General features: G+C 40.0%; 1 protein-coding gene across 1 annotated transcript in view; it reads right to left on the bottom strand.

Moving 5' to 3' along the window:
• Positions 1–23,803, bottom strand: part of LOC145985647 (uncharacterized) — an 89,272-nt gene that overhangs the window by 20,771 nt on the left and 44,698 nt on the right. The window contains exons 2-4 of the mRNA XM_083119715.1: positions 13,776–13,971; positions 6,767–6,840; positions 3,943–3,960 (exon numbers count right to left, since the gene is read on the bottom strand). Of these exons, the coding sequence (XP_082975841.1) occupies positions 3,943–3,960; positions 6,767–6,840; positions 13,776–13,971 (288 nt within the window). The remainder of the gene's footprint in view (positions 1–3,942; positions 3,961–6,766; positions 6,841–13,775; positions 13,972–23,803) is intronic.

Genomic DNA, 23,803 nt, shown 5'->3' with positions numbered 1-23,803 from the left:
ATCTTTTGTGAGTCGAACAATGGAGGGATAATCTGCTTCTCCGCAGAAGATTTAATAACTCCACGAATATGTCTTTCAAACTTTTCTGTCACTAGAATCTACGGTTCAAGATTGTGCCATGCTAAGAGAGACGAATTATAGGGAGGCAACGTTCATGACTACTGTGTGTGTGTATATTCGTACATTCGTACGAGCTATTCTGTCGAATAGGGCTACCGCTTGGGTAATTAAATTGGTAGAGACTTACGTACACAGTAACAGCGATCGGTCACATGAACCAACAAGCACAAAATTTCATAGAAACAGCACGGCAGTTCTTTCAAAATTTCACGATGTAGGAAATGTTGTCATAGAATGTACAACTATTGTAATTTCACTAACATGTGCTAAGAATAAGAACAACGTTGTGCCGTCTTAACATGTCTGTAATTAAACATGAAAAATTGGAGGGGGGGTGTTGTCATACAAAACATGAATCACTCGCACCAACGTCGTTCATGCTAAAATGTTACGTATGGTTCACGTGGACTGCATCAAAGGTGATGAAGGCGGAAGAACAATGTTGGGATGAACCTAGATGAAAGTATGAAGGTTGGCCTTCATTGTCATTTTCGTGTTCGGCACGTATTGCACACAAATATTAGCTGGTTTTTATTGAAGATTTGGCACACACAGGAGATGCACTGCGTCTACTATGTTTCAAAGGCAACAGATCCTGTTGCGGTAGCACTGGCAGAGACGATTCCACGCAGGCAAAACAGCGAAAAATCAGGCGAGGCCAGGCCGGCTCGGTAGCTCAGTGGTTAGAGCAAGACTCGGGTTCGAGTTCTGATCGAGCCTGCAATCTTCGCTGAAAATTTCTACTTAGCTGGTTTTGTTTCCACAACAAACAAAAGCCCCAAATTTGTGGTTCAGCCTTACGCCCGCCAAATAAAATACAAAGTGCTGCAAATTTAGTCCACTAAAGTGGAAAGTCCACTAAAATCTCAATTTGTACGGGGGTGAGGTAAATGTAAGTTACTGAATGGCAAAAAATTACTATAACGAAAAATGTAAACTGTTTATGATGAACATTTCTTGTTTGAAACGGTTTTTGATAGAATGGTTCATTTCCCAGATAAATGTAAAAAATGGATTTTGGCCACTATTCCAACATGGCGACTGTAGCTCAACTTATTTGTCGCTTGCTTTTAGGTCACCACGTACTATATACGTACGTACAGTTAGGATAGAATTGCTATAGTTAGAAACTTATTGAAAACATTTTGGAATTCCTTCAACTTACATCCTATCTTCGAAAACAACCTTGCCTCATATTTGCGTCTTAATATTGACCATAATGGTTATTCTGTCAAAAAGGCATATAAATTCTAGTGTATTTTTTGTGATTCCACAGCAATGACTGCACCAATTCTTTCCTTTTTACTTGGTTATTTAATTAAGTACTGGACACGTGGAAAGCTAGGCCACATTCATCCCCTGTGAATCAGATACTTCCTCTGTATATGCCCTGTGGTAATCTACATAAGGACCATTTGTGCACTGACGGCCATGGAGGGTGAGAAAACAAGCAAATTCAGAAGACATTCATGCAGGTAGAAACAGAAAGGTACAATCCCGGATATATTTGAAAGGAAGGGAAACCTAGTTCATAGTGGACTGGGACAGGACGGGGTTGGATTAAGACAGGACAGTCCTTTGTTTTTTAAACCCTCTCCCGCCATTTTTATGACTACAGTAGGGATGTGAAATATGTCCCGATTTTTATGTTTACACATACTTTCCTATTTTGCTAAAGATGACTGGCTGTTGATGTGGATCATGAATTTAAGAAATATGTATAATATGTTCCTTTAACAATTGCTATTTTTTTTTTTAAAAAAAAACATATTTTACACAAGTAATTTCAATAATGTGAGGGTAATTGCTGAACTAGATTTACAGTTTATTTAGAAATTTAAGCTCCCTGATAATCTTGTTTCGTTACGTAGAATGTGCCAGTAACATGTGATGAAACTTCTCTGTTCCCGAACATTTCCTTGGCATTTTAAACTTTATTTCAGTGCAGGGGTTTAGGTGAATTTCATGTGACGTCAGGATGCTCACAGCCGTCACGTTTGCGGTTTGTCGTTTGCAAAGAAATATCCACCACGTAGCGTCCGTTATATCTGAACCAACTGCACGTTTGCTTGAATTCACGAAAGTCTGTGTTAGTGTCTCCCGCCCGCTCGCTTGAATTCCGTATGCTTACAAGAACTGGCCTCAATCATGGCTGCCCGAAGCCACAATGCAACAGTTCGTGATGTTGGTGAAACACATCTATAGTCGGGTGCAGTGTCTCAATGTAAAGAGTCGTTGTTTCAGAGTTTGTAGATTGTTTTAGGCAGACGCGTCAACAGTGAAGGAGAAAATAATGAAAAATTAAATAGATTACGACAGGTGATTAGAGTGGCGATTGGACCATTTCCCTGTTTCACATTTAGGTCTTCTAAAAATCGTCCCGACTTAACGCTCTGCAAATATGGCAGCCATAAGTTGGATTCGAAGCGAGGAGAAGACCCCCAATTACCCCTTGTGGGTGGAAAGAAGTGCTCGTTGTTTTAAGTGGACCTCAACTGAATGTGAAAGATGTTGCTCCCGCCGCTCACCTTCTGGTGGCCAGATGAATGGCTAATTGGAGAGCGCTGATGATGGACAGACTTTGTGCTGCGTCAACGAAAGAAGTGGATCCGCTGTAACGAGCGTTCTCTTTCTAAGACTGCTTATTGTGTGCTTGAAGCAGAGATAGGCCCCCAACAACATGAATGTGATAATAATAATAATCCTTTATTTTATTCAGAGCCTAAAGTGGTTCTAAGTACGTCACGGACAGTTCTGGGTTGTAACGATACCATTGAGAGTCAATGGGATTGTCACAACCCAAAACTGACCGTGACTATACAAATCCTTGCCTGAGTACATACATTTATTTGTGAATGTTACTTACCAATCTCTTACAATTATCTTTCATCCATATCATCACGACTTCCGTGGCGGAGTGGTTAGCACGATACAAGCGGCCCTGGATTCGAATCTCGGCCTGGGCATGGGTTTTCTTTGTGAGTGTCCTTGTGAAAAAATTCAAAGTAATCCCGTACACTTGAAAACATTACTTCACGCAAAACATTTACTCGTAATTAAATGTATACACGTATACTACCTGAAAAATTAACATTTCATTTCAGTTTTTTTTAGTTTAGCAAACTGTAATTTTGTTCACTACCGTTGAAACTCACAGAAAAGGAGCTTTCAGTTGTAACTTTTAATTGCCTTACAAGTTGCCTCACAAAAATATATGAACTATAGTTCAAGACAACCTTAAAGAGACTCGGTCCTTATCTTCCTCACAATCTTGACGAGGTGTGCAACTACACACAGCCACTTGTGTATTTTACAAGCATTGGCAACATATAAGGGCCACATGGTTGTCACATGCCACTTCACGCCTCGTCAAGATTATGAGGAAGATAGGGTCCACGTTTCTTTAAGCTTGTCCTGAACTATATAATTACTCGTATCGTATAACTAATTGTTTACGGAGAAGGGAAAGTAGGAAGGGAACGAGAAGGTGAATAAACTAAGAAAGAGATAGGACTAAACGGAAGAATATAAGAAAATAAAAAGGAAAGAGTGGAAGTTAAGCGCAGATGACGAAAATGGAAGTAAAATTATGTAATATTTGAATCGGAATGGGATGCGGCAAGATTTTTGCTTTGGGCAAGGGTGGGTCACGTGACACCCTTTGCTTTCTCAGCAAGCTCAATTAACGCAATGAAAACAAACAGCATACTGGAGGAAAAAGTTATCTGTCTCGTGACATTAAAAAATGCATAAAATATTTAAGCTTACAGAGTATACAAAGAAGAAATTCATAAATATTGTATAAATTAGACGTATACTCACTTTGCTTCCTAAGTTGGACTGTAAAGAAACAAAAAATAAGATTCATGTTATTATCTCATTCAAATATTTTATTATAATTTATTTATTTTATTTCCCATTAAGGGGGAAAGGGTACAGGGGGTGATTGTCTAAAAGGTTTATCAGCTTCCCTTTGGAATCTAAAATTAAGTGAACACACATCTGTGAGACGGCTATAACTATAACTTAACGCTAGGCATATCAAATTAAGCAATCACTCTAAAATTAAAAATAAATCGGCAATTTACACAAGTGTAAATGGCGATCCCCCAAACGTCTAAAAACCTAATAATAAAACTTAATGGAACCTAAGCCCCGCGACAAGTTAAGTTTGCAGCAACTTTTCGCCCAGGTAGACCCAAACGTGCGCGCATAATATAGTTCCGCTGCAATATTGCAGATTTTCTCAATGTCTGTGATATGAACAGCTCGGCTGTCGAGGCAAAACTCGCACGGGAATTGCTGAGTGCTGTTCTCGCGCGGTTTAATACATAAAACCTGCTGCAAACTTAACCTGTCGCGGGGCATAGTGAGAGCTACAAAAATAGATCATCTGTCTCTCACGATGGAAGGATATTACTCTCTAACAGTATTCAATCTGGTGCCCGGGCTTTCCGCGTATCCGAAATACCGTCATCTTGTAATCAAGAGGTCAGAGGTGTGATCCTCGGCGGAGACACTTTGCGCGGTGGTTCAGATACCACTTTAAACTGTAAGTCCAGTCTCGATTGACCTAACTGAGCAAAAAGTGGATTTTAATAAGAAACAATTTTGACATCCTGAAATTTACGTTGATTCCGATGAAAGATGAAACTCCATATTCTATTCTTCATATCATTTTAGCTTTATAAGTTGAATTTCAACACATGTCACCGCGGTGGTCTAGTCGGTAAATCGACCATCTCCAGGGTTCGATATCCAGGGCTGGCTGAATCTCGGGTGGGAATTTTCCCGACAGTGTCCTTGCAGAAAGCTGTTCTGTGACTCACCCAGCCTCCAGAAATGCGTACCTGGTGGTAACCCGGGGAGTAAAGGTTGCCGGAGCCTGGTGCTGATCACGTCTCCTCCACTATGACCGGGACTGAGAACGTGCGAATCCACATCCTCTGTATGTCTTTATTGCACAGTGTAAAGCAAAGGTAATAGCTTTGTCTTTTTTACATCTAGGTTTTGTTTCGCATATATGAATGGAACATTTTTCACAATGAAATTATGGTTTCAGCTATTAATAATTCATCACTATCACGATTCACCAAACAGTAAAGTGACATTTAACAGTCAAGATGAAATGCCATACAATTAATTTGAGACCATTCTATTTAGGTCTAGGAATTAATTCGTGCGGTTGTTACGCACACATTGAAGCTGTAGTTCAAACACAAAATACATAAATACCTTAAGAAAAATATTGTCCATCGCGAGCCACCACTTTCGCCCATCTGTCAGGCAAGTTACGGATTCCGTGGCGAAAGAAGTCCTCATCCTTTGAAGCGATCCAGTCAGAGACCCATTGTTCGATATCTTCTGAAGAAGTGAACCGCTGTCCAATCAAATCGTTATTCATGCAATCGAACAAGTAGTAGTCCGAAGGAGCAACGTCTGGTGAATACGACGGGTGGGGTAAAACTTCCCATCCGACATTTTCTAAATAGGTTTTGACCGGTTTTGCGACATGTGGGCGAGCGTTATCATGTTGAAAAATAAGTTTATCATGTCTGTTCTCCCATTCCGGTCGTTTTCTGGCCAGAGCTTGCTTCAAACGCATTAATTGTCGTCGATAACGTTCCTCATTAATAGTTTCACCCGGCTGCAGCAGCTCATAGTACACCACACCTTTCATATCCCACCATATGCACAGAATAACCTTTGCACAGTGAATATCTCGTTTCGGTTGTGATGGACCTGGTTCACCTGGCTTCACCCAGGCCTTTTTTAGTTTCGGGTTCTCGTAATGGATCCACTTCTCATCGCCAGTAACAATGCGATGCAAAAAACCCTTTCTTTTCCGTCTTTGAAGCAGCAATTCGCAAATGGATTTTTCGTCTTTCAACGTCTCTGTCTTTCAATTCATGTGGAACCCAATGTGACATCTTTTGAATCATTCCCATGGCTTTGAGGCGTTTGGAAGCTGTTGTTTGATCAACGCCTAATGCTTCTGCAAGTTCTTCCTGCGTTTGACACGAATCCTGATCGAGCAATGCTCTCAATTCTTCGTCTTTAAATTTTTTTGGCTGTCCAGGTCGCTCTTGGTCTTCCAGGCCGAAATCACCACTTCTAAACCGTGCAAACCACTTCTGACACGTTCCCTCAGCTAGCGCATGGTCACCATACACTTCCACCAAAATACGATGACTTTCGGTAGCACTTTTCTGCATGTTAAAGTAATGAAGCAGAACACTTTATCTGGCACGAACTGCGCCATGTTCAGTTGACTACAAAATGCTGTTGTTGACGCGTCAATCAACTGCCCTATACTACGAACGATGCGCGCTGACAGGAGTTTTCAACGCATGTGTGGATACACGGAACTGTGGGACAATACGCTCGTTACGCCATCTCTTGTCCAGGCGCACGAATTAATTCCTAGACCAAAATACATTGATACACATAAATTCTTTATTAGGGTGTCTTTGAGGGCAGTTATGAGTTTCTAATATGAACTTACAAGGTGGAATTTAGAAAACAAACACATGATCCTCGTGCTACTAATCTTTGAGGTGGCACAAACTGGAATAATTTTCTTTCTCTGTTTGTGGCAAATAAATAAATAAGAAGTGCAATTATCGAAAACTTGAAATTAACTCACGGCTCGTTTTATCGGGACGAATTCCAATTCATTATTCAGGGTTTCCGGAACTTCTTCTTCATCGAAGGTTTCACCTGGAATAAATAAGAAAAGCGGCATTAAAGTGACGCAATGTATTTTTTACACTGAAAAGGACACTTACACTATTTACAGAAGTAAGAATGAATTCATATGAAGCTTCTAAGGTAATTACTCTTGCGATGCTCTCTGCCGGTAAAATGATAGTGAATCGAAAATAAGAAAATACGAACTACGTACAGTAATTTTGATGCAAATGAAGTTTAATTAACAAAATTCTGATAAGTACTTTAATTCCCTTCTTAAAATCTCATTTGTAGTATAAGGTATCAAATTACCTTTTCTGAAATTGCTTCCAATGTCTTTTTTAATTCATCTGATGTGAACTAAATTTTTATTTCGTTATGTACTGTACATGAATTTTCTTCCTACACCTCATATTCTCTCTCTCTCTCTCTCTCTCTCTCTCTCTCTCTCTCTCTCTCTCTCTATATATATATATATATATATATATATATATATATATATATATAATACACATATGAAATTTTCCACCAAAGCTTTTCTCGTACCACTTTTTTCTAGAATGCTGCAAGGGGTAAGTCAAACACATTTCCCTCAATTCTCTATGCAGAGACAGCGGCCTCATCACGAGAGCGGAGTTAAAATAACCTAACTGAATTCGCTCTGCGCTCAAATTCGCATAATTTGCTCGGATGCTCTCAGGTGCGACGTGCTGGAGTCTGCGGGATCGATAGGCTCGGAATTCGTTGAGGCAAGAAGAGGAAAAAATTGTTTTCCGAGTGAACGGAGAGCGGTGGCGATTTCTGACTTGGTGCCCCTCAGCGATGCCCGAGAGTATATGTCTCCGAGTGGGCAGGTCGTCATCGGCGATCGTTTTCCACGCTGGCGCCGTTGCGATCAGATGTTCCTAGGTTCGATTCCTTGCCGATGGTATCGAGACGAGAAGAGACGAAATGTGGCAGCCTCGTCTCGTGTGAGGAGGTCTGTTCCGTTCTTGTCTCTATTTGCGAACACACGTATCGAGTCTCGCACAGCACTCTACGAGACCAGGGGTCCCGAGTTCGAATCCTGCCCTAGGTATGGGTCTTCTTTGTGAGTGTTCCTTCATTAGTTTCATCACATCATCACTTATCCTCATACTTCCCTCTTGACAAATTTGTAGAACGTGAATAATTTTTAAGAAATATTTTAACAGGAAAACTTTTTATTTTTTAAGATTCAGTGCTCTCAACATAAACTTCCATAAAGGGTACGTAATGCTTTAATATTTTCGTTTCTTTATTTGGGAGCTCCCTTTTGCAACTCCTCTGAAAGTCAGCACTGTTTCGAGAGAAGTATTCTCTGCAAGGTCTTACATTTTACCACCATTAGCAATAGGGACCTTGCATGCTCATCGCTGCCTGATTTTTTTATATCGTAACAGAATCTTGATTAGAAGAGGCTTTGCAAGTCCTCGCAGAATGGTGAATTTTACATGAGTCTCTCGCAATTAAGGTGTAAACTGTAATTGGATTTTTATCCCCCTTACCTGTAAAAGTGTATCAACTCGCATCCTCAACTTTATCCTTTCTTCTTACCTGTCCGCCACTGTCAAGACGAGAAGGGGCCGGATTACACGAATCTCGTCTACAAGAATTACAATAAAGAATGTTACATGGTGAGAAAATAACTTCCAGAAAGCCTCCCCTCTCCGCTATCTGGCCTGGATCAATGTGCTTCTCTTTTAGGTGCTAATGTACAGGAGCTGCCCCACTAGAGTACACAGGATTTCTTTCCGGGGGTGGGAGGTGAGGGTTGGAATTGTAAAAGTGGATATTGCAAGCTGCTTGCTAGGTAGAAGCGGAATTAACTATAAAATAATTTGCATTTATCGTTTTTAACCATTGTTTTAAATGTTGTTCAAAGACAAAAATGGTGAAAGGGAAATTTGCATTTACCACTTTGGTTCTTCCCGAATTCTTGACTGCTTTTCTTTGAAAATTTTGATATTCTCAAAATTTCTGGAGGAGTTGTAACCTCATGAGCCCCAACCTGCGTACGCCAGAGGCTACCCGGTCAGAATCTCCGCTTTGGATTTTTCTTGCTGGAGTAAATATGCAACGGTTAGGTTGCTCCATTTTCTTACTAGTACATTTACCAAATGAAATACAATATTTCAGAGTTTCGTTTTATAAGCTTCAAAACTGTAGCCCATTATGTACTTTTCTAAAATAGTCTAGACTACAAATAAAAACTCTAATTTAAATGATGAACAAATTGTTGAAATAGTTGACGTGATGCTGTATTTGGCCGTTGTTGTGCTCAGCACTAGGAAACAATAAACTGTTAGTACTATATTTTTTTTAAACTTGTTTTTAGCAATAATGTATAAATAGACTTTGAATGTAGAAGTCATAGTGCAAAAACGGTAAAGAAGGCGTTGTCGCAATGAAATAATACAAATTTAGGGACCATTCAAGAATTCGTATAATTTTCGCTGTCATCAGAAGAACGAAGCTGGTTGGTTGGTTGACTGAACGAAATGGAAAAAGCGATGAAAACGAAATCGGATCAAATCACCTGCATTGCATCTTACACAGTACAAACGTGCTGTTCAAAAACAAGAAATTGTCTTAAAACTCCTGTATCCTTTTACGTCAATAATGGCAGATACAGCGTTCGAGATTACGGCTGCTTATTTAGATGATTGCCGATAATGCGTTTCCCTCTCGGAAGGGAATCGACGGTTATCTCCTGAACACGCACCGGATTTCGTATTCTGAACGTGAGCTTTAAGTTTCCAACTCTCCTGCCGTCATTAAAACGGTCTACTCTTAATATCCTATCAAGCTTTTATGGTACAGCTTTGGTCGAAGCTCGCGAATGTTTGCTAAGGAAGTTTACTGCGGTAAACGCAGATCAGATCTTTGTAATTTTTTGCAGATTCTTAGGTAAACCGTGACGTAGAATAACGACCAAACTCCTTCGAAGTGATGCCGCCCCCGGTGTCGCAGTGGTTAGCATATCGCGCTGCGACGCCAGGGGTCCCGGGTTCGAATCCTGGCTTGGGCATGTACGTTTGTGATGTCTATTCATCAATTTCATCATATCATCACTCATCCCCATCTTCGCAAATTAGCCAAAAGTGGCGCAAGAAGCGAAGTAGAATAAATCAAGTCAAATCAATTCTTCGAAGTGACGGAGTGATAGTGTTGGTGAAGGTGTTCTTGTCTTCTTCCTTCCAAACCAAGAGATCACACAGGAACCAATTGGAACCAATTGGAATAATCAGAAATTAAACTGCAAAGAAATATTTTGTGGGAACTAAAAAAGGAATAATAGGCGTTTCGCTTTCTTCTAGTTTGAACTGGACGATGTTAATTTTCAACTAAGTCCACTGATCTTTCTACCTCCTTCCATGTCAGTAAGACAATTCACTGCTGGATTCCAGATAACCTTGCAGGCAACTTCGAAGCTACGGATGACATCAAGACGGGATTGTAAAAATCGAGACGAGAACGAGACCAGCCTCTTCGAGGCATGTCGAGACGGGACAGAACGAGACGACCCTCTGTAAAATCGACACGAGATCGAGGCTTCGGTGCGATTTTCCAAATCTAACTGAATCAATTTTACGTTACTATGCATCTTCTTCAGACTTCCAAAGAGGATATTCTCATGCTTATTTGTAGATAAATCACAAACTTTGTTTCAGAAATTCAATCCATTAGTAGCAGCAATGTCAACCTGTGCTGCGCGACTGCATACATATTCAGGATAATATCCCGTTTTTCGAGGGCTCCTGCCGATGAAATGATGCGTCAAACAAAAAAACATTATTAAGAAATGTCCACGTAAATGGTCTTTATACGCCGTGAAAGTTTGCTGGAGGACACTTTTTAAACGAGACATTTGCAACTCGAGACAAGGGCTTCCCGGTGGCATTGTTGTTACGTCGTCGCCTTGTAATGACAGGGTCCTGGGTTCGATTCTCAGTGGTGGCCATAATGGTTCGGATCCCACTTTAAACCGTAGGTCCAGTCCCGATTAGCTTTACTGTGCATAAAGTGGACTTAAAACACGAAATCAATGAATCAAAAAAATCCTCTTCCTTGCAACTAACCAAAAAGATGGATAAATAATTTGAAATAGAAATATAGAAACTGTTTCAATGTTCCTACATTTGAAAGAGAACCCGAAGCTGCTTATGGTTTTGCGAAAGTCTTTGCTCACCTCTAGGTAAGAACCACGGTCGTTCAGGTGATAATTATAGGTTTAACAGTCTGTACCGCACTGGTTGGTAGGTTTTGTAGATGAGAAGTTCAATTTTTTCTCAATACGAAGGCTTTCCCCCCCCCCCCCTCGAAGCTATTCGTTTTGAGGCTCAACAACCTCTTACACATTCATGAAGTCTCTTGAAAGCAACAACGACTCCTTTGCAGCAAAGTTTAGAAATTACGGATGGAATGCATCACAAGAAGAGTCTGGAGCTGCCCTTTGAAACTGTAGTAGATCTTTGTCGTCCTCCATCTTGGAATTCTTCGTGGTAGGAAATCTCTCGGAAAAGGTGTGTGAAACCTTGTACTCGGGGGGCCTCCGTGACTTTGAAATTCGATATGAACCTCCTTGGCCACCTTGCGAGACAAATAAAGGCAACCTTGGACTTCCCAAACGATGTTCTAACAATGTGTGCAGATTTCATCATAACGAGGCCAATTGCTGACCGGGGATGTAATGAGAACATCAACTCCTAATAGTTCAATACTGCAAATATCTGTTACCAACTTTAGGAACAAGTTAATTTCTGATGTGTGCTGGTTACTTCCACGAAATATTTGTTTTATTTGTCAAATACTTTTCAATGGTTGGTTGCCTGGTTGATTTAATTAACGCCACAAATTTTTACCCTTAGGTTAACAACAATGAGGAAAACTAGAGACAGTGGCCAGCTCAAGGAGGCATTGGTAGGGGTTATAACCTAGGTTTTGATCCGGATTTTGTTAAAAATAATAACATCGGCGGCACAAAAATGTGGAAATATAGCATTGACTACTACTAAAAGACGCCACAATCCACTCTTGTAAGGCATACCCCCCCCCCCCCCTTCCCCTGTTACGTATTTTCTGGGCACGTCTTGATGAGAGGACAAATTATGGGAAGAAAGTGGCAAGATAATGAATGGAAGTGTCAATGGTCTTCGTCAAATATTACGTCCAAGCGGCTGAAAAACAACGGAGAAATCTCTGGCAGTATGGTCGCCCTCTGTAAGTTGTTTGCTACGAAGTCTCGGGTTCGATTCTCGGAGATTACAAGTCCCGTCAGTATCCCTGTTTAAGCCTGGACTTTGCAACAAGCCATGCTGGCTCACTTGCAGTGAGAAGGTATAATCTCTAGACATTCACGATCTATACCGCTGTGCAGGTGATGTGATCACAAGCACGCTCTGAATAAACCTTTGGCAAGAAATAGAGAAATCATATGTGCTAATACGTCGAATTATTAACAAGGTTTCGGCAGTCACTGAATCTGTGCTACAAACAATGTCTTCGTAAAGAAAAGTATTCCGTTTTCAAAATCAGTGCCGATATCTTGAATTCTGAACATTTTCTCGTATTTCGTTTTACAATGCTAGCAGAACTTTAGTTATAACTTCTCTATAGCTTGTGCTGTTTTATGGATTTTGGACAAACAAAATTACGTTGTTTATTACAGCAGGTCACTGAACTATTACTAATATGCACACTCGGAGCAAACAAGGAGGTGGAGGAGATGACAGTCTACCAAAGTTTATAGTAAGTAAAGACAATAACATTTCAACACCTCTGTATTTTTAATCAGTGGCAAAAAAGTTATCATTTTTGAAAAAAAAAGTATTATATCAATAACCCTTTGCTTGTTTTTCTCAGATGTGTAGATCTTGATTTTAAAAACATATGAACATTCTCCCACCGCCTTTTCGTTATAAATATATCGAAATCTCGTTTATGAATATAGTACATGAAACAAAGTAATTGATCGAGTACTGACCTGAATACTTGTTTTTTTTTTTGTTTTTTTTTAAATAAGATTTAGTTACTTAGAATCGGCATTTGTGATTGTCCTTTCTTATTGTAGATCTCTTTTCTGGCTCTATTTCAGGATAATCGAGACTATGAGGATGACTGATGACTAGACGAAAATACCCACAAAAATACACAGGCTAGAAATTCGAACCCGGAACCTTCGGTGGCGAGGTCGTGATTTGACCACTCAGACAACCACATCGACCACGAGTTGGAGGTTTGGACGAGCCTAAACTGCATGTACACTATTCTGGTACATTGTGCACTAATTCTGCGATATTGTGTACAAATTATGAACTAAATATGAGATATTGTGCACTGATTCTTGGGTACTGTGCACAAATTATGCAATACTTCTGGCATATTGTGCGTAAGGTATGCACTAATTCTCTACAATCTTGCACACATTGTACACTAAGTCTGGGATATTAATTCAAGGATATTATGTATAAATTATGCCGTAGTTGTGGAATATTATGTACAACTAATTCACTAATTCTGGGATATTATGCATAAATTATAAAATAATTCTGAAATATTGTGCATAAATTATGCACTAACTATACGATATTTTGCACAAATTATGCACTGCCAGGCTCTGTGGCGGAGTGGTTAGCACAGCGTGCTACGACGTCGGAGTCCCGGGTTCGAATTCCGGTCTGGACATGGATATTATTTGTAAGTGTCCCTTCATCAATTTCATCATATCATCACTCATCTTCATCTTCGCGAATAGCCAAACAAATGCAGAAATGCGACGAAAAATAAACCAAATCAATGAATCAACAAATTATGCATTAATTTTGAGGTATTGTGCACAAATTGCGAACGAACTCTGGAAATTGTGCACTAATTCTTTCCCCGTTTGGTCCCGGACAAATCCACGTGGCTTCCCAAACACGACACAAAGCGCAACACCACTTTACCTGTGTATGCAGAGGCTAGCACAAAGGTGACCAACAAGAGAAGACAGGCGAGATGACGTAGCATTGTTGGATGTGAGGATGCTCTCGATTGTTGCGGATGCGTGTTGGCAGTCAGTTCGTGCTCATTCCATGACACGGGGCAAAACACTGGCTCTTGGCGCTGAGGTGCTGGCAAAGGAGGCCTCGTTCTCGCATCCTGTGGGTAATAAGTTTACAAAATCCACGTGGGGGCGGGGCGTGGATTCGGCAGATGACCAATCACGTAACGGTGGACCATGGGAAAGGGGAGGCGCTCTGCACCCACATCGTCCCACGTGTATTCTGCAATATCTTTCCTTTCTGTTCTTCTGCACAGGTAATCCTTACACTGTTGCCAACTTTAACATTTTGCGGCCAGACATGTGACAAACTTATATTTTTACTTACATTTTGGTAAAACAAACCCAGCGGAGACACATGGCTCACTGTTTCGAATTCCACTTCAAGCTGTAGGTCCAGTCCCGATCAGCCTGTCTGTGCATAAAGTTGACTTTAAAGAACAATTTAAGCAAACAAACCCCTATTTTTTTGTTATTTTTATTCTTAGAATTTTCCACATACTTTTTTAATACAGAAAATATTAAAACAATTATAGATGATTTATTTAGATATTCCTGCAAATAAAAATACATTTCGTTAGCTAGTTTTCCGTAACGTCTTTGAAAGGGAGAGTTGCGAGAACATGGAACATATTTCTCAACAATATTATTTTTCTATATTTTGGTTATTTTATTTCGTATTTTATCGTTTGGGTCTCATCGCGACGATGAGGATGAGTGACACAGTAAACGATGAGACAAGCACAGTGATAGCCCATGCCTTGCCCAGGATTCGAGTCCAAAATCCCTCGGCCACAAAGGCTGATAAGACATAAACAAGTTTCCTTTACATAAATACGATATATATTCTAGTGATGCTTCTATATTTATTTTATGAAGAAGTACTAAACAGTGCTTCATTATAGCGTCTTATTATTGGAAAATTAAATTTAAAAACACGTTCTCAAGTTTATTCATATTTATTCTTTACAACGTTTCTACAAAAAGTTCGTTAAATATCTGCACAGGCCCGTAGCTAGGCAGGGGCCGGGGGTGGGGGGGGGGCTTAGCTTCCCCTGGAAGTGCCGTCAGATCCCCTGGCACTGCCATCAGTCCCCCCCCTTGACATTAGGTAAATTATTTTGCATAATTTGTTTGCAGTGAAGAGTGAAAATGTAGACAGCTCACAACTTTAAGGATTACTGCACAGAATATGAACAGCATCTGTTTATGAGCAGAAGTAGCTGCATTTAGAATATTCTCTAGACTTCAGAAAATTCTTTCATAGGGGAGCTTCTTTATCTGTACCTTCACTGTCCCTGTTGCGACCTCCCGTTTAGACAGAAATCCGAGACTTTGATGTCATCTTGCAAATCCCCTCCGCATCTTCCTCAAAGGTCAACAGCTCTCAAGTTTTGGGAAGGAAGGAGAGTTTCATTGCTTCGGCCGGTGGTGGAATATACTGTAGGCACTGTGATTGAATATTGTGCATTTTTTTGTGTGTGTGATATAAATATCTGTATAATCTAAAGTATTATGGAGGGTGTAAGGGATGATTTCAGTATCAGTTTAATTAACACTTCAACAGATGTTTTAAAAGATGTAAAAAAATGTAGTATTTGTGTAGTATATGACATTTATAAATTTTATATAACTTAATGACGCCTTCCTCCCACACACATAATTTACCTTCATTTAATACTGTTAATTTTTTTTAAAATGGGCTTTGTTTGCAAAGCCCCCCTGATAACCCGTGAGCCTCACCTGGAGATCAATTCTAGCTACGGGCCTGTATCTGCACCATCCGCACTAGCAGGATAATACAAGACAATGTAAAACGTAATAAATATAAATCCACACGAAAAGGGTTAAGTGCCAAACACCACTGACAACTGAACGGCCGAATTCACAGGTAAGAATGGAGTGATGATACTGTGTGACCCCCCCGGTCCTTCGCCAGTATAGTTAAGATTGTTCCTAAAGTCACAACATGCTCTATGAATTATCTACTTTATGTATAAATAGACTTTATTCTATCATAAGGTTTCAGATTTGTTTAAACGAAACACGAGAATGCAAATAAATACATATCTTTGTTTGACTGAAATATCAGTCTCTTTAGTGACATGATGTTCAGCTATCCAATTAATTACATAAGCAAACGTTAGAAAACTTGCATTATCTTTAAGTTCGCTATTTGAACTCAGTATTGCTGGTTTAGAATGATGCTATCATCCTTAGGAGTTAACCTCCACAAAGTTATTGTAGCTCGATTTTAATCCACGTTTTGCTCTTTTCTACCTACATGGTTTGGCAACACTGAATCCTTGCGTTGAGTTTCATCTTGAGGTTCATCTGAACGTACTTGTTGAAAAGAAAAAGGAGGACAGCTCTGTGTCTTGAGTGTGGGTGCTTCGGTGTATGAGAAGGTTACTAAATTCATGGAGCGTTGGTTGGCATTTTTCGTCCATATCTTTTTATACTAGCATGTTTACTGCAGTGGACAATGCCAATGAGGATTGAACTTGTAAACCCATGTCTCCGGATGCGACCTAATTTTAAGAGTAAATGTGGTATCTATGAAAATATTGTAGCTCCCACAACCATTCCCAGATACCTACTATTTCCTTTCTACCCTATCACCTTCGCGTTCTATTCACACTTCTTAGCGTATATTTTCAACTTTAGCGCTGAGTTTCCTCTTGTAATAGTTGATTTTCGTGTCTATGGTGAAAACTAAATATCTTGATGTCCATATTTTCCTCTACGGTTGCAGATTTATCTTTCTAATGACTATTTCCTTTTTGTACTAGTGCATTTTTCCCTTTTAGTGCATATTTCCACGCTTTACTGCAAATGTCCCCATTTTTAGCTGGTTCTTCACAAATTTGTTTATATTCATGAACATATCAGGTAGATAATTGTGTAGGTATCACGTATCAATAAGATATTAATGCAACATCCGAGAAAATTCTATCGATATTTAAGTAAACCATTTCGTATATGGGGAAACTATTAGTTACTTTCAGAAGACCTTCATTTTCGTTACATGGTCCCTTTTCTGATATTACACACTTTGTAACCTAATATTTGGAATCCAATGGAATATTTGTCTCTACTATAGAAGTTATAACTAGATCTGATTGAGAAAGGAAAGAATATAGGACTTGTGATTAACTCATAGAAGACTAAGATGCTGACTCTGGCTGGCACTTCGGCTATTATTCTTCGGAAATCTATGGAACCCAAACAACCACGCTGTAGAAAGGAGTTGCATATACTCCAGGATAGAGACCCGCATGCTAAAGAACGTCACGTAAAGAATCTACCTACACGATCCGTGTAGTCGTCATGGAAGACGTGTTTGATATGATAGGACGCCATATTGAACTATTTTAGTTATACATAAACCACTGTCTCGTTTGAAATTTGATTTCCACAAGTGAGGTATAAAATCTTCTGGACATTTTTCTAGCTTCTCTCAGTGATCTCGTCAATCTTGGCCTCTGTTACTTTACAATTCGTGTTTGTATTCGTCAAACTTGCCTTCGCTTTTGTGATTTTTCTGCTCAGTGTCCGGATATATTTGGCTTCCTGCCCATGGATTGCTCCCGAATGTGTCAATTGCGCGTCGGATTTTGTACGCGTTCGCGCTGGCAGTTGAAGGCAGAAAGCAAATCTCTGTTTGCGGTGAGAAGGGAGATGCATACGTCGATAAAAGTTGGGAGTGCCATTTTTCAAGAAGTTTATATGTCAAGATAATTGTGATAATGAAATTAATTATTTGTTACATTAACCATATCATTTCCGCACCAACATTTTATTTCCAAATATGTGCATAGTCTTAACTTGGGGTCAAAATCTGGGGAGGGAGGGGGGAGATAGAAACGTTTCACAGCCCGGAAGAATGGCATCCAGAACTATATTGCTAAATAACTATAACATTTGAGAAATTATAAACATTGCTCTTCATAACTTTTCTCCTCGGGTACCACTAACGGGAATTTTAATAAACCTCAAACCCCCATTTACAGTTACGGAACTAAGTTACGCCTATGAATATATGCACCGAAAATCGATATTTGAAACGTTAGATTTCATAAAATCAGTTTTCGTGTTTTCAAAACCTCTGTTATCAATCTTTATCAACAGATAGTGATACTAGAATCAGAATTAGAATTAAAGTCTTTCGTTTTCTTCCTCTTGTTTCTATTTTGGGCATCCTAAAAAAAAAAATATTTTCTTGGTGGGGAGGGGAGGCGGGATCCGCAACTGAATTTTACTGCCAGTCGTTACATCATTAGAATTCTGGATTGCATAAAGCGCTTATGTCCACAGATGAGATCTCTTCCTAATCTATCAATCCTTCCTTGCTGAGGTTTTCCCTTGGACTCTCCGAGTAGTTGCCAATAAGGAAACTCAATCGAGGGACGGACACCTCTTGTCCCTTTTCTTCCATCCAAGTTCTCCCATCTTCCTGTCGCGGTTAACCGAATGATACAAATTAGCTTTGTTGATCATGAAATCAACCACTGAACTAATTCTTTAGTGAGCCACGACCCCACAAGCCACAAAACATTCACGGACATGTCTGGAAGGGAAGTATTTTCACACTGGAATAGGAACTGCACCACTTTTAAAACCGACCCTGATCACACATATCCACCACTGATGTTCATACATTAATTCATCGCTCTTTGCATGTTTTTCAATGGAACCTCATCTTAATTTAATATTATACCGCGTGAGGCACCTAAAAGTACCACCTGAAATAGCGAAGAAACCAGAAACAGTAGCGATGTGAGGTTTGCGGGAAACAATAATATCAAATGGGGCTCGTAAATCGGAGGTATGGGGTGGGTCGAAAAATATCGACAAATGGGGCTTCTGGAGCAAAGTCATATTATTTTTAAATGGAACGATATACAATAACATGCATAATATAAAAGAGCACACGCAGAGAAACACGACGTCGTTGGTCTCATGCATCTACTGCACATAGGAACGAAGATATGGCCATGTGAAAATATGTAAACAAACTAACAAGTGGCCCACTTGACCGTCAGTACCACGGCATGTAAGACTTCTCAGGTGCCTGACAGAACTGCCTTTACGCAGAGCAAGTTTTGATAGCAGGTCCACGAGATCGTGTTAGTTCATAGCAAGCAGTCGTAGTGGTAAGAGCGAAGATTATGGTGTTCACAAACATAGAAAAAGCGGACATGATCCTGATTTATGGGGAATGCCGAAAGAATGCCTCAGAAGCCTACCGTGTGTACGCAGAGAGATATCCGGACAGACGACAGCCATCTCGACGTCTGTTTGGTAAGTTATTTATTAAATTAAGAGACACCGGAAGTGTAACACCACGAGCACGTGTGCGGAACAAGCCAACTACAGGTGAGGCAGGTGCAACAAATGTTCTCGCCGCTGTTGCTGTGAATCCGCACGTTAGCTCCCGTGAAATTGCCAGGGATGCTGGGATGAGTCAGCGAAGTGTATTGCGCATTCTGCACACACACACAAGTTTCACCCATATCATATCTCCCTCCATCAGGAACTTCACGGGAATGATTTTGTGGACCGTGTTCGGTTTTGCACATGGATGTTACGACACGACACACCCGATTTGTCACGTATCCTCTTCACTGACGAGGCAACTTTTACCAATCATGGAAATGTCAACCTAAGGAACATGCACTATTGGTCGGTGACAAATCCACATTGGATTCGCCAAGTAGAACGCCAACGCCCATGGAGTGTGAACGTGTGGTGTGGTATAGTGGGTGAACATCTCATTGGCCCTTTTTTTATACAAGGGACACTGAATGCTGACCGATACATACAGTTTTTACAACATGAACTGCCTGTACTATTGGAGGACATACCACTTCAGACAAAGAGGGAAATGTGGTACCAACATGACGGGTGCCCAGCTCACAGTGCAAGACGCGCTACAGCATGTGTGGAAAATACATTTCCAAATCGTTGTATTGGACGTGGAGGGCCTGTCAAATGGCCGGCTCGTTCCCCAGATTTGAACACCGTTAGACTTTTTCCTGTGGGGAAAGCTGAAGGACATTGTCTACCGGGATGTGCCAACAACTCCAGAGGATATGCAACACCGCATTACTGCGGCCTTTAGGGACATTCCCTACGAGATGCTACATTCTGTGCAACGATCTTTGCGTGGGCGCCTCGTTGCCTGTATCGCAGCTGACGGCCACCACTTTGAACACACACTTTGACAGGTTTTCGCTTCTTACGCAGTGGTTCTTCGACATACTGTCAAATACATGGTGCTGACGATGTCTAATGTATTTTTTCTTCCTTTAACACGTTCTGTCTTCATCTTGTCCAATGGCTTCCGACATCTCATACTTGTACATGCCGTGGTACTGACGGTCAAGTGGGCCACTTGTTAGTTTGTTTACATATTTTCACATGGCCATATCTTCGTTCCTATGTGCAGTAGATGCATGAGGCCAACGGCGTTGTGTTTCTCTGCGTGTGCTCTTTTATATTATGCATGTTATTGTATATCGTTCCATTAAAAAAAATATGACTTTGCTCCAGATGCCCCATTTGTCGATATTTTTCGACCCACCCCATACCTCCGATTTACGAGCCCCATTTGATATTATTGTTTCCCGCAAACCTCACTTCGCTACTGTTTCTGGTTTCTTCGCTATTTCAGGTGGTACTTTTAGGTGCCTCACGCGGTATATCATCTGAAATCCTCTTCTTCCCCGTACCCTTTCTTCGCTGTCCATTACTTTTTGTGTGGTTTTAGCACGTAATTCCTTCTTAGCCAATGTCCAGTTAATTTCTTAATTTCTTTTTCTGTTCTAGATTACTTCAAGCACCTCTTTTTACACCAAATCTTTCCAACACATTCTATTTCTTATTTATTTAGCATAGTGCATCAGTGCGATTTCACCACTTTCATAGGTTTTTTTTACGAGAACCTTATGCAGTGTCTTCCGAGAAAACAATCTATATTGACAACAAGGCATTATTTCTACTAATATTTCTATTCAATTTCTATTGCAACTTATTTCGAAGCAATTGTATATAATAAAAAAATCTTAAAGAATTAAAAATTTGCAACGAATGTAGAGTGCAGTGTGTATTGGGGGAATTCCCCCTGCCTCATCCCTGCTACAAATACCCATCTATTATTAAAAATCAATAGGTGCTCATGCTACCTACCTAATCGATATATGCCAACCTTTTAACTTGACAACACACATACATATTTGCCTGTCTATGGGTAAAGAAGCACATCCTCCCATTTTCTGAAAACGTGATATATTATTTGTATCTATATGTGAACACGTGCTCAGTTTTTGCAAGTTCTCAACCTTTTCATTCATACAGAATGTAGTACTTAATCCAAAAACCGGAATGAGTCTCAGCTTTATTCATAGGACCAATTGAATGAAACGGAATTTGAGTTTTCAAGGTGTTTGGTTTGTTTATTAAATCAATGTCTCATCTTTGTATAATTTGTTTAACTGCGACGAGGAGAATAAGGAGACGAAGGGTTCAAAGCAGGGATAAATACATGGAGAGAACGTCCAAGTCCTTCAAAATAGTCGCACGTGTCTGTACCACAATATTCGTTAATCAGACACACTTTGATTGCATCATATCCGATTTAGACTCTTGTGGTTTGAGTTCTTCGTAACAGCTGTTCAACAGGAGTGTGTAATCGTGGCATTTAGTTCTCTGCTATAATTTTCTCTTCTAGATGCAAACGAAATATTTAGGTGTCGCCTTGACTCTTATTTAAATGCAAGCCACTTCACCTTCCCCCTTTTTACAGCTCCTGCTCTTCTTGTCCGGCGACGAAGTTGTGTACTGGTGATGATGATTGTATTCAGAAACAACAAACACACTGCTTTGAAGTGTGAGATGGACTACAATAATGGAGAGAAGAAGAAATTGAGCTTTTAATCTCACACCGGACATCCGTCCTGTACTCCTAAGATACTAATCAACAATGCGAGTACATCCATCCGGGTATGTTGATACTATACCTCTAGAACTCACAGATTTAGACAGATAAAACTTGGTGTACCAAAAGACCCACACAGAAAAAGTTTGAAGTAACAAAGGAAAAAAGTTTCTCGTGAATAAATATGTGTTCAAATAGGCCACAAACAGAAATGATTGTCCATCATAACCAATTCTTCTAGTAATCGTGAGCATTTGTTTAGAGTTACTAAATAATTAGATCAAAGTAACCAAATTTACTGTAGGCTGAAGATGATGAAAAGATTCTCTCGGACTATCGACAAGGTGAGTTGTGGAAAGGATTCCAAGCTTTCGAGAGCTAACGTCATTCTCATCTTCAGGATAATCTATCAATTTTTGTTTGGTTATGGTTACCGAAAAGCGCAACCAAATGTGTTTTTTAATTCGATTTTTTCTGTGAAACTAAAGTCTAGCACTTACCTTAATCGGTCACTAGGCAATAATTCTTATCGTATAAAGTATCAGTATCTCAGGAACTATGAGAGCTACGTAGATCGTCCAAATGAAATATTGACAGATGGACTATGATCCAATGGCCATGCCTGCTAACTGTGTTGTAATTTTCTATAAACCAGGTTATTAAAATTCTTATTTGCTTGCCGAAAAATCATTACAAGCCTACATGTGATAAGCAAAGGGGTGGGCCTAGTTTTTGTGAGCTAGTTCCCGTCACCTTTAGCACCCCTGCTAAAGGCCTTTTAGAGCCTCGTGAAATGTAAAAATATTTCTTTGTATCAGGATTCTGTAAATTTCAACAGCTAAGAAGATGTACGACACTACAGTTAGATACAAAACGATTATATTTAGTGTTCTATTTTACTCATTTAAAGGTGCATAAGGAACTTGGACGAAAGCAGATGTATGTACTGTGTAAAGAAGAGGATAGCATTTTAAGTACGAGACTAAGAACACCTTGTAAGATGTTAAATTGTTGACGTACATACGTACAGTCACAGACACTTCTGGGTTATAACAATTTAATTAACTTTCAATGGAATCGTTACAACCCAGACGTGTCCATGACTGTACAAGCAATACAAATGGGACACCTGGTACCTGAAATATCCACTTCCCTGCATAGCCTTATGCGTGTTGCCTAACTTTACGGCAGTGGGCGAACTTGTCATTGAAGACTTTCTATTGAATAACGCCTTTCGCCGTAGAGTTAGGCAACACATATAACGCCATGCAAGGAAGTCATCATTTCAGGATCTACTTGTCCTATTTTTATTGTCGGTCACTATACAGTACATCATTGTAGTACCTCGACGATGAGGATGGATACGATCAGATGAAATTGATAAAGAGACGCTCACAAGGAGACAGCTGTGTCCAGGCCGGGGTTCAAATCTGGAACCTTGAGTGGCGATTTCGTGAGTTGAGCATCACGGAAGCGACACATATACTTATGAATGTGTTAGTTTAAAAATGGCATGTAATTACAGGGTGAGTCAAAAGTTCCAGGATACCTTGCATCAATATTTTGTTCCATAACGTTTGCACCACACCAGATAGGTCCAATGTCTTTACGGAAATGAATTCCTGATAAAATTTCAATGCATTTTGATATGCTGCATGACTCCCTTCCCATTTGAAAATTTGACTTGGATCTAAGATGGCGGACTCCAAGATGGCGGCCACATTCCTGACCTATCTCGAAAGGTTTGCCCTCAGCCCCATTCTTTGCTTGCGACCTTAGATCTTTCATTTATCCTTCAGTTTTCTACTTATTAGGGTGTCCTGGGACCTTTGACTCGCCTTGTATATATTTAAAAAACATGAAGTATTATTAAAATTCGCCCATAAATTTTATGAAGCCTAGTTACCGTAACATGATACGTAGAGAGGGGTTTGTAGAACTATACTTGAACTGTAGACATTGCGTAAGAAAAATACAAAATCTCCATCAAA

Source organism: Lepisma saccharinum, chromosome 3, assembly GCF_977018435.1.
Source record: "Lepisma saccharinum chromosome 3, izLepSacc3.1, whole genome shotgun sequence".
Lineage (NCBI taxonomy): Eukaryota > Metazoa > Arthropoda > Insecta > Zygentoma > Lepismatidae > Lepisma > Lepisma saccharinum.
The sequence above is the reverse complement of the archived record's forward strand: the minus strand, read 5'-3'. Positions and strand labels throughout refer to the sequence as shown.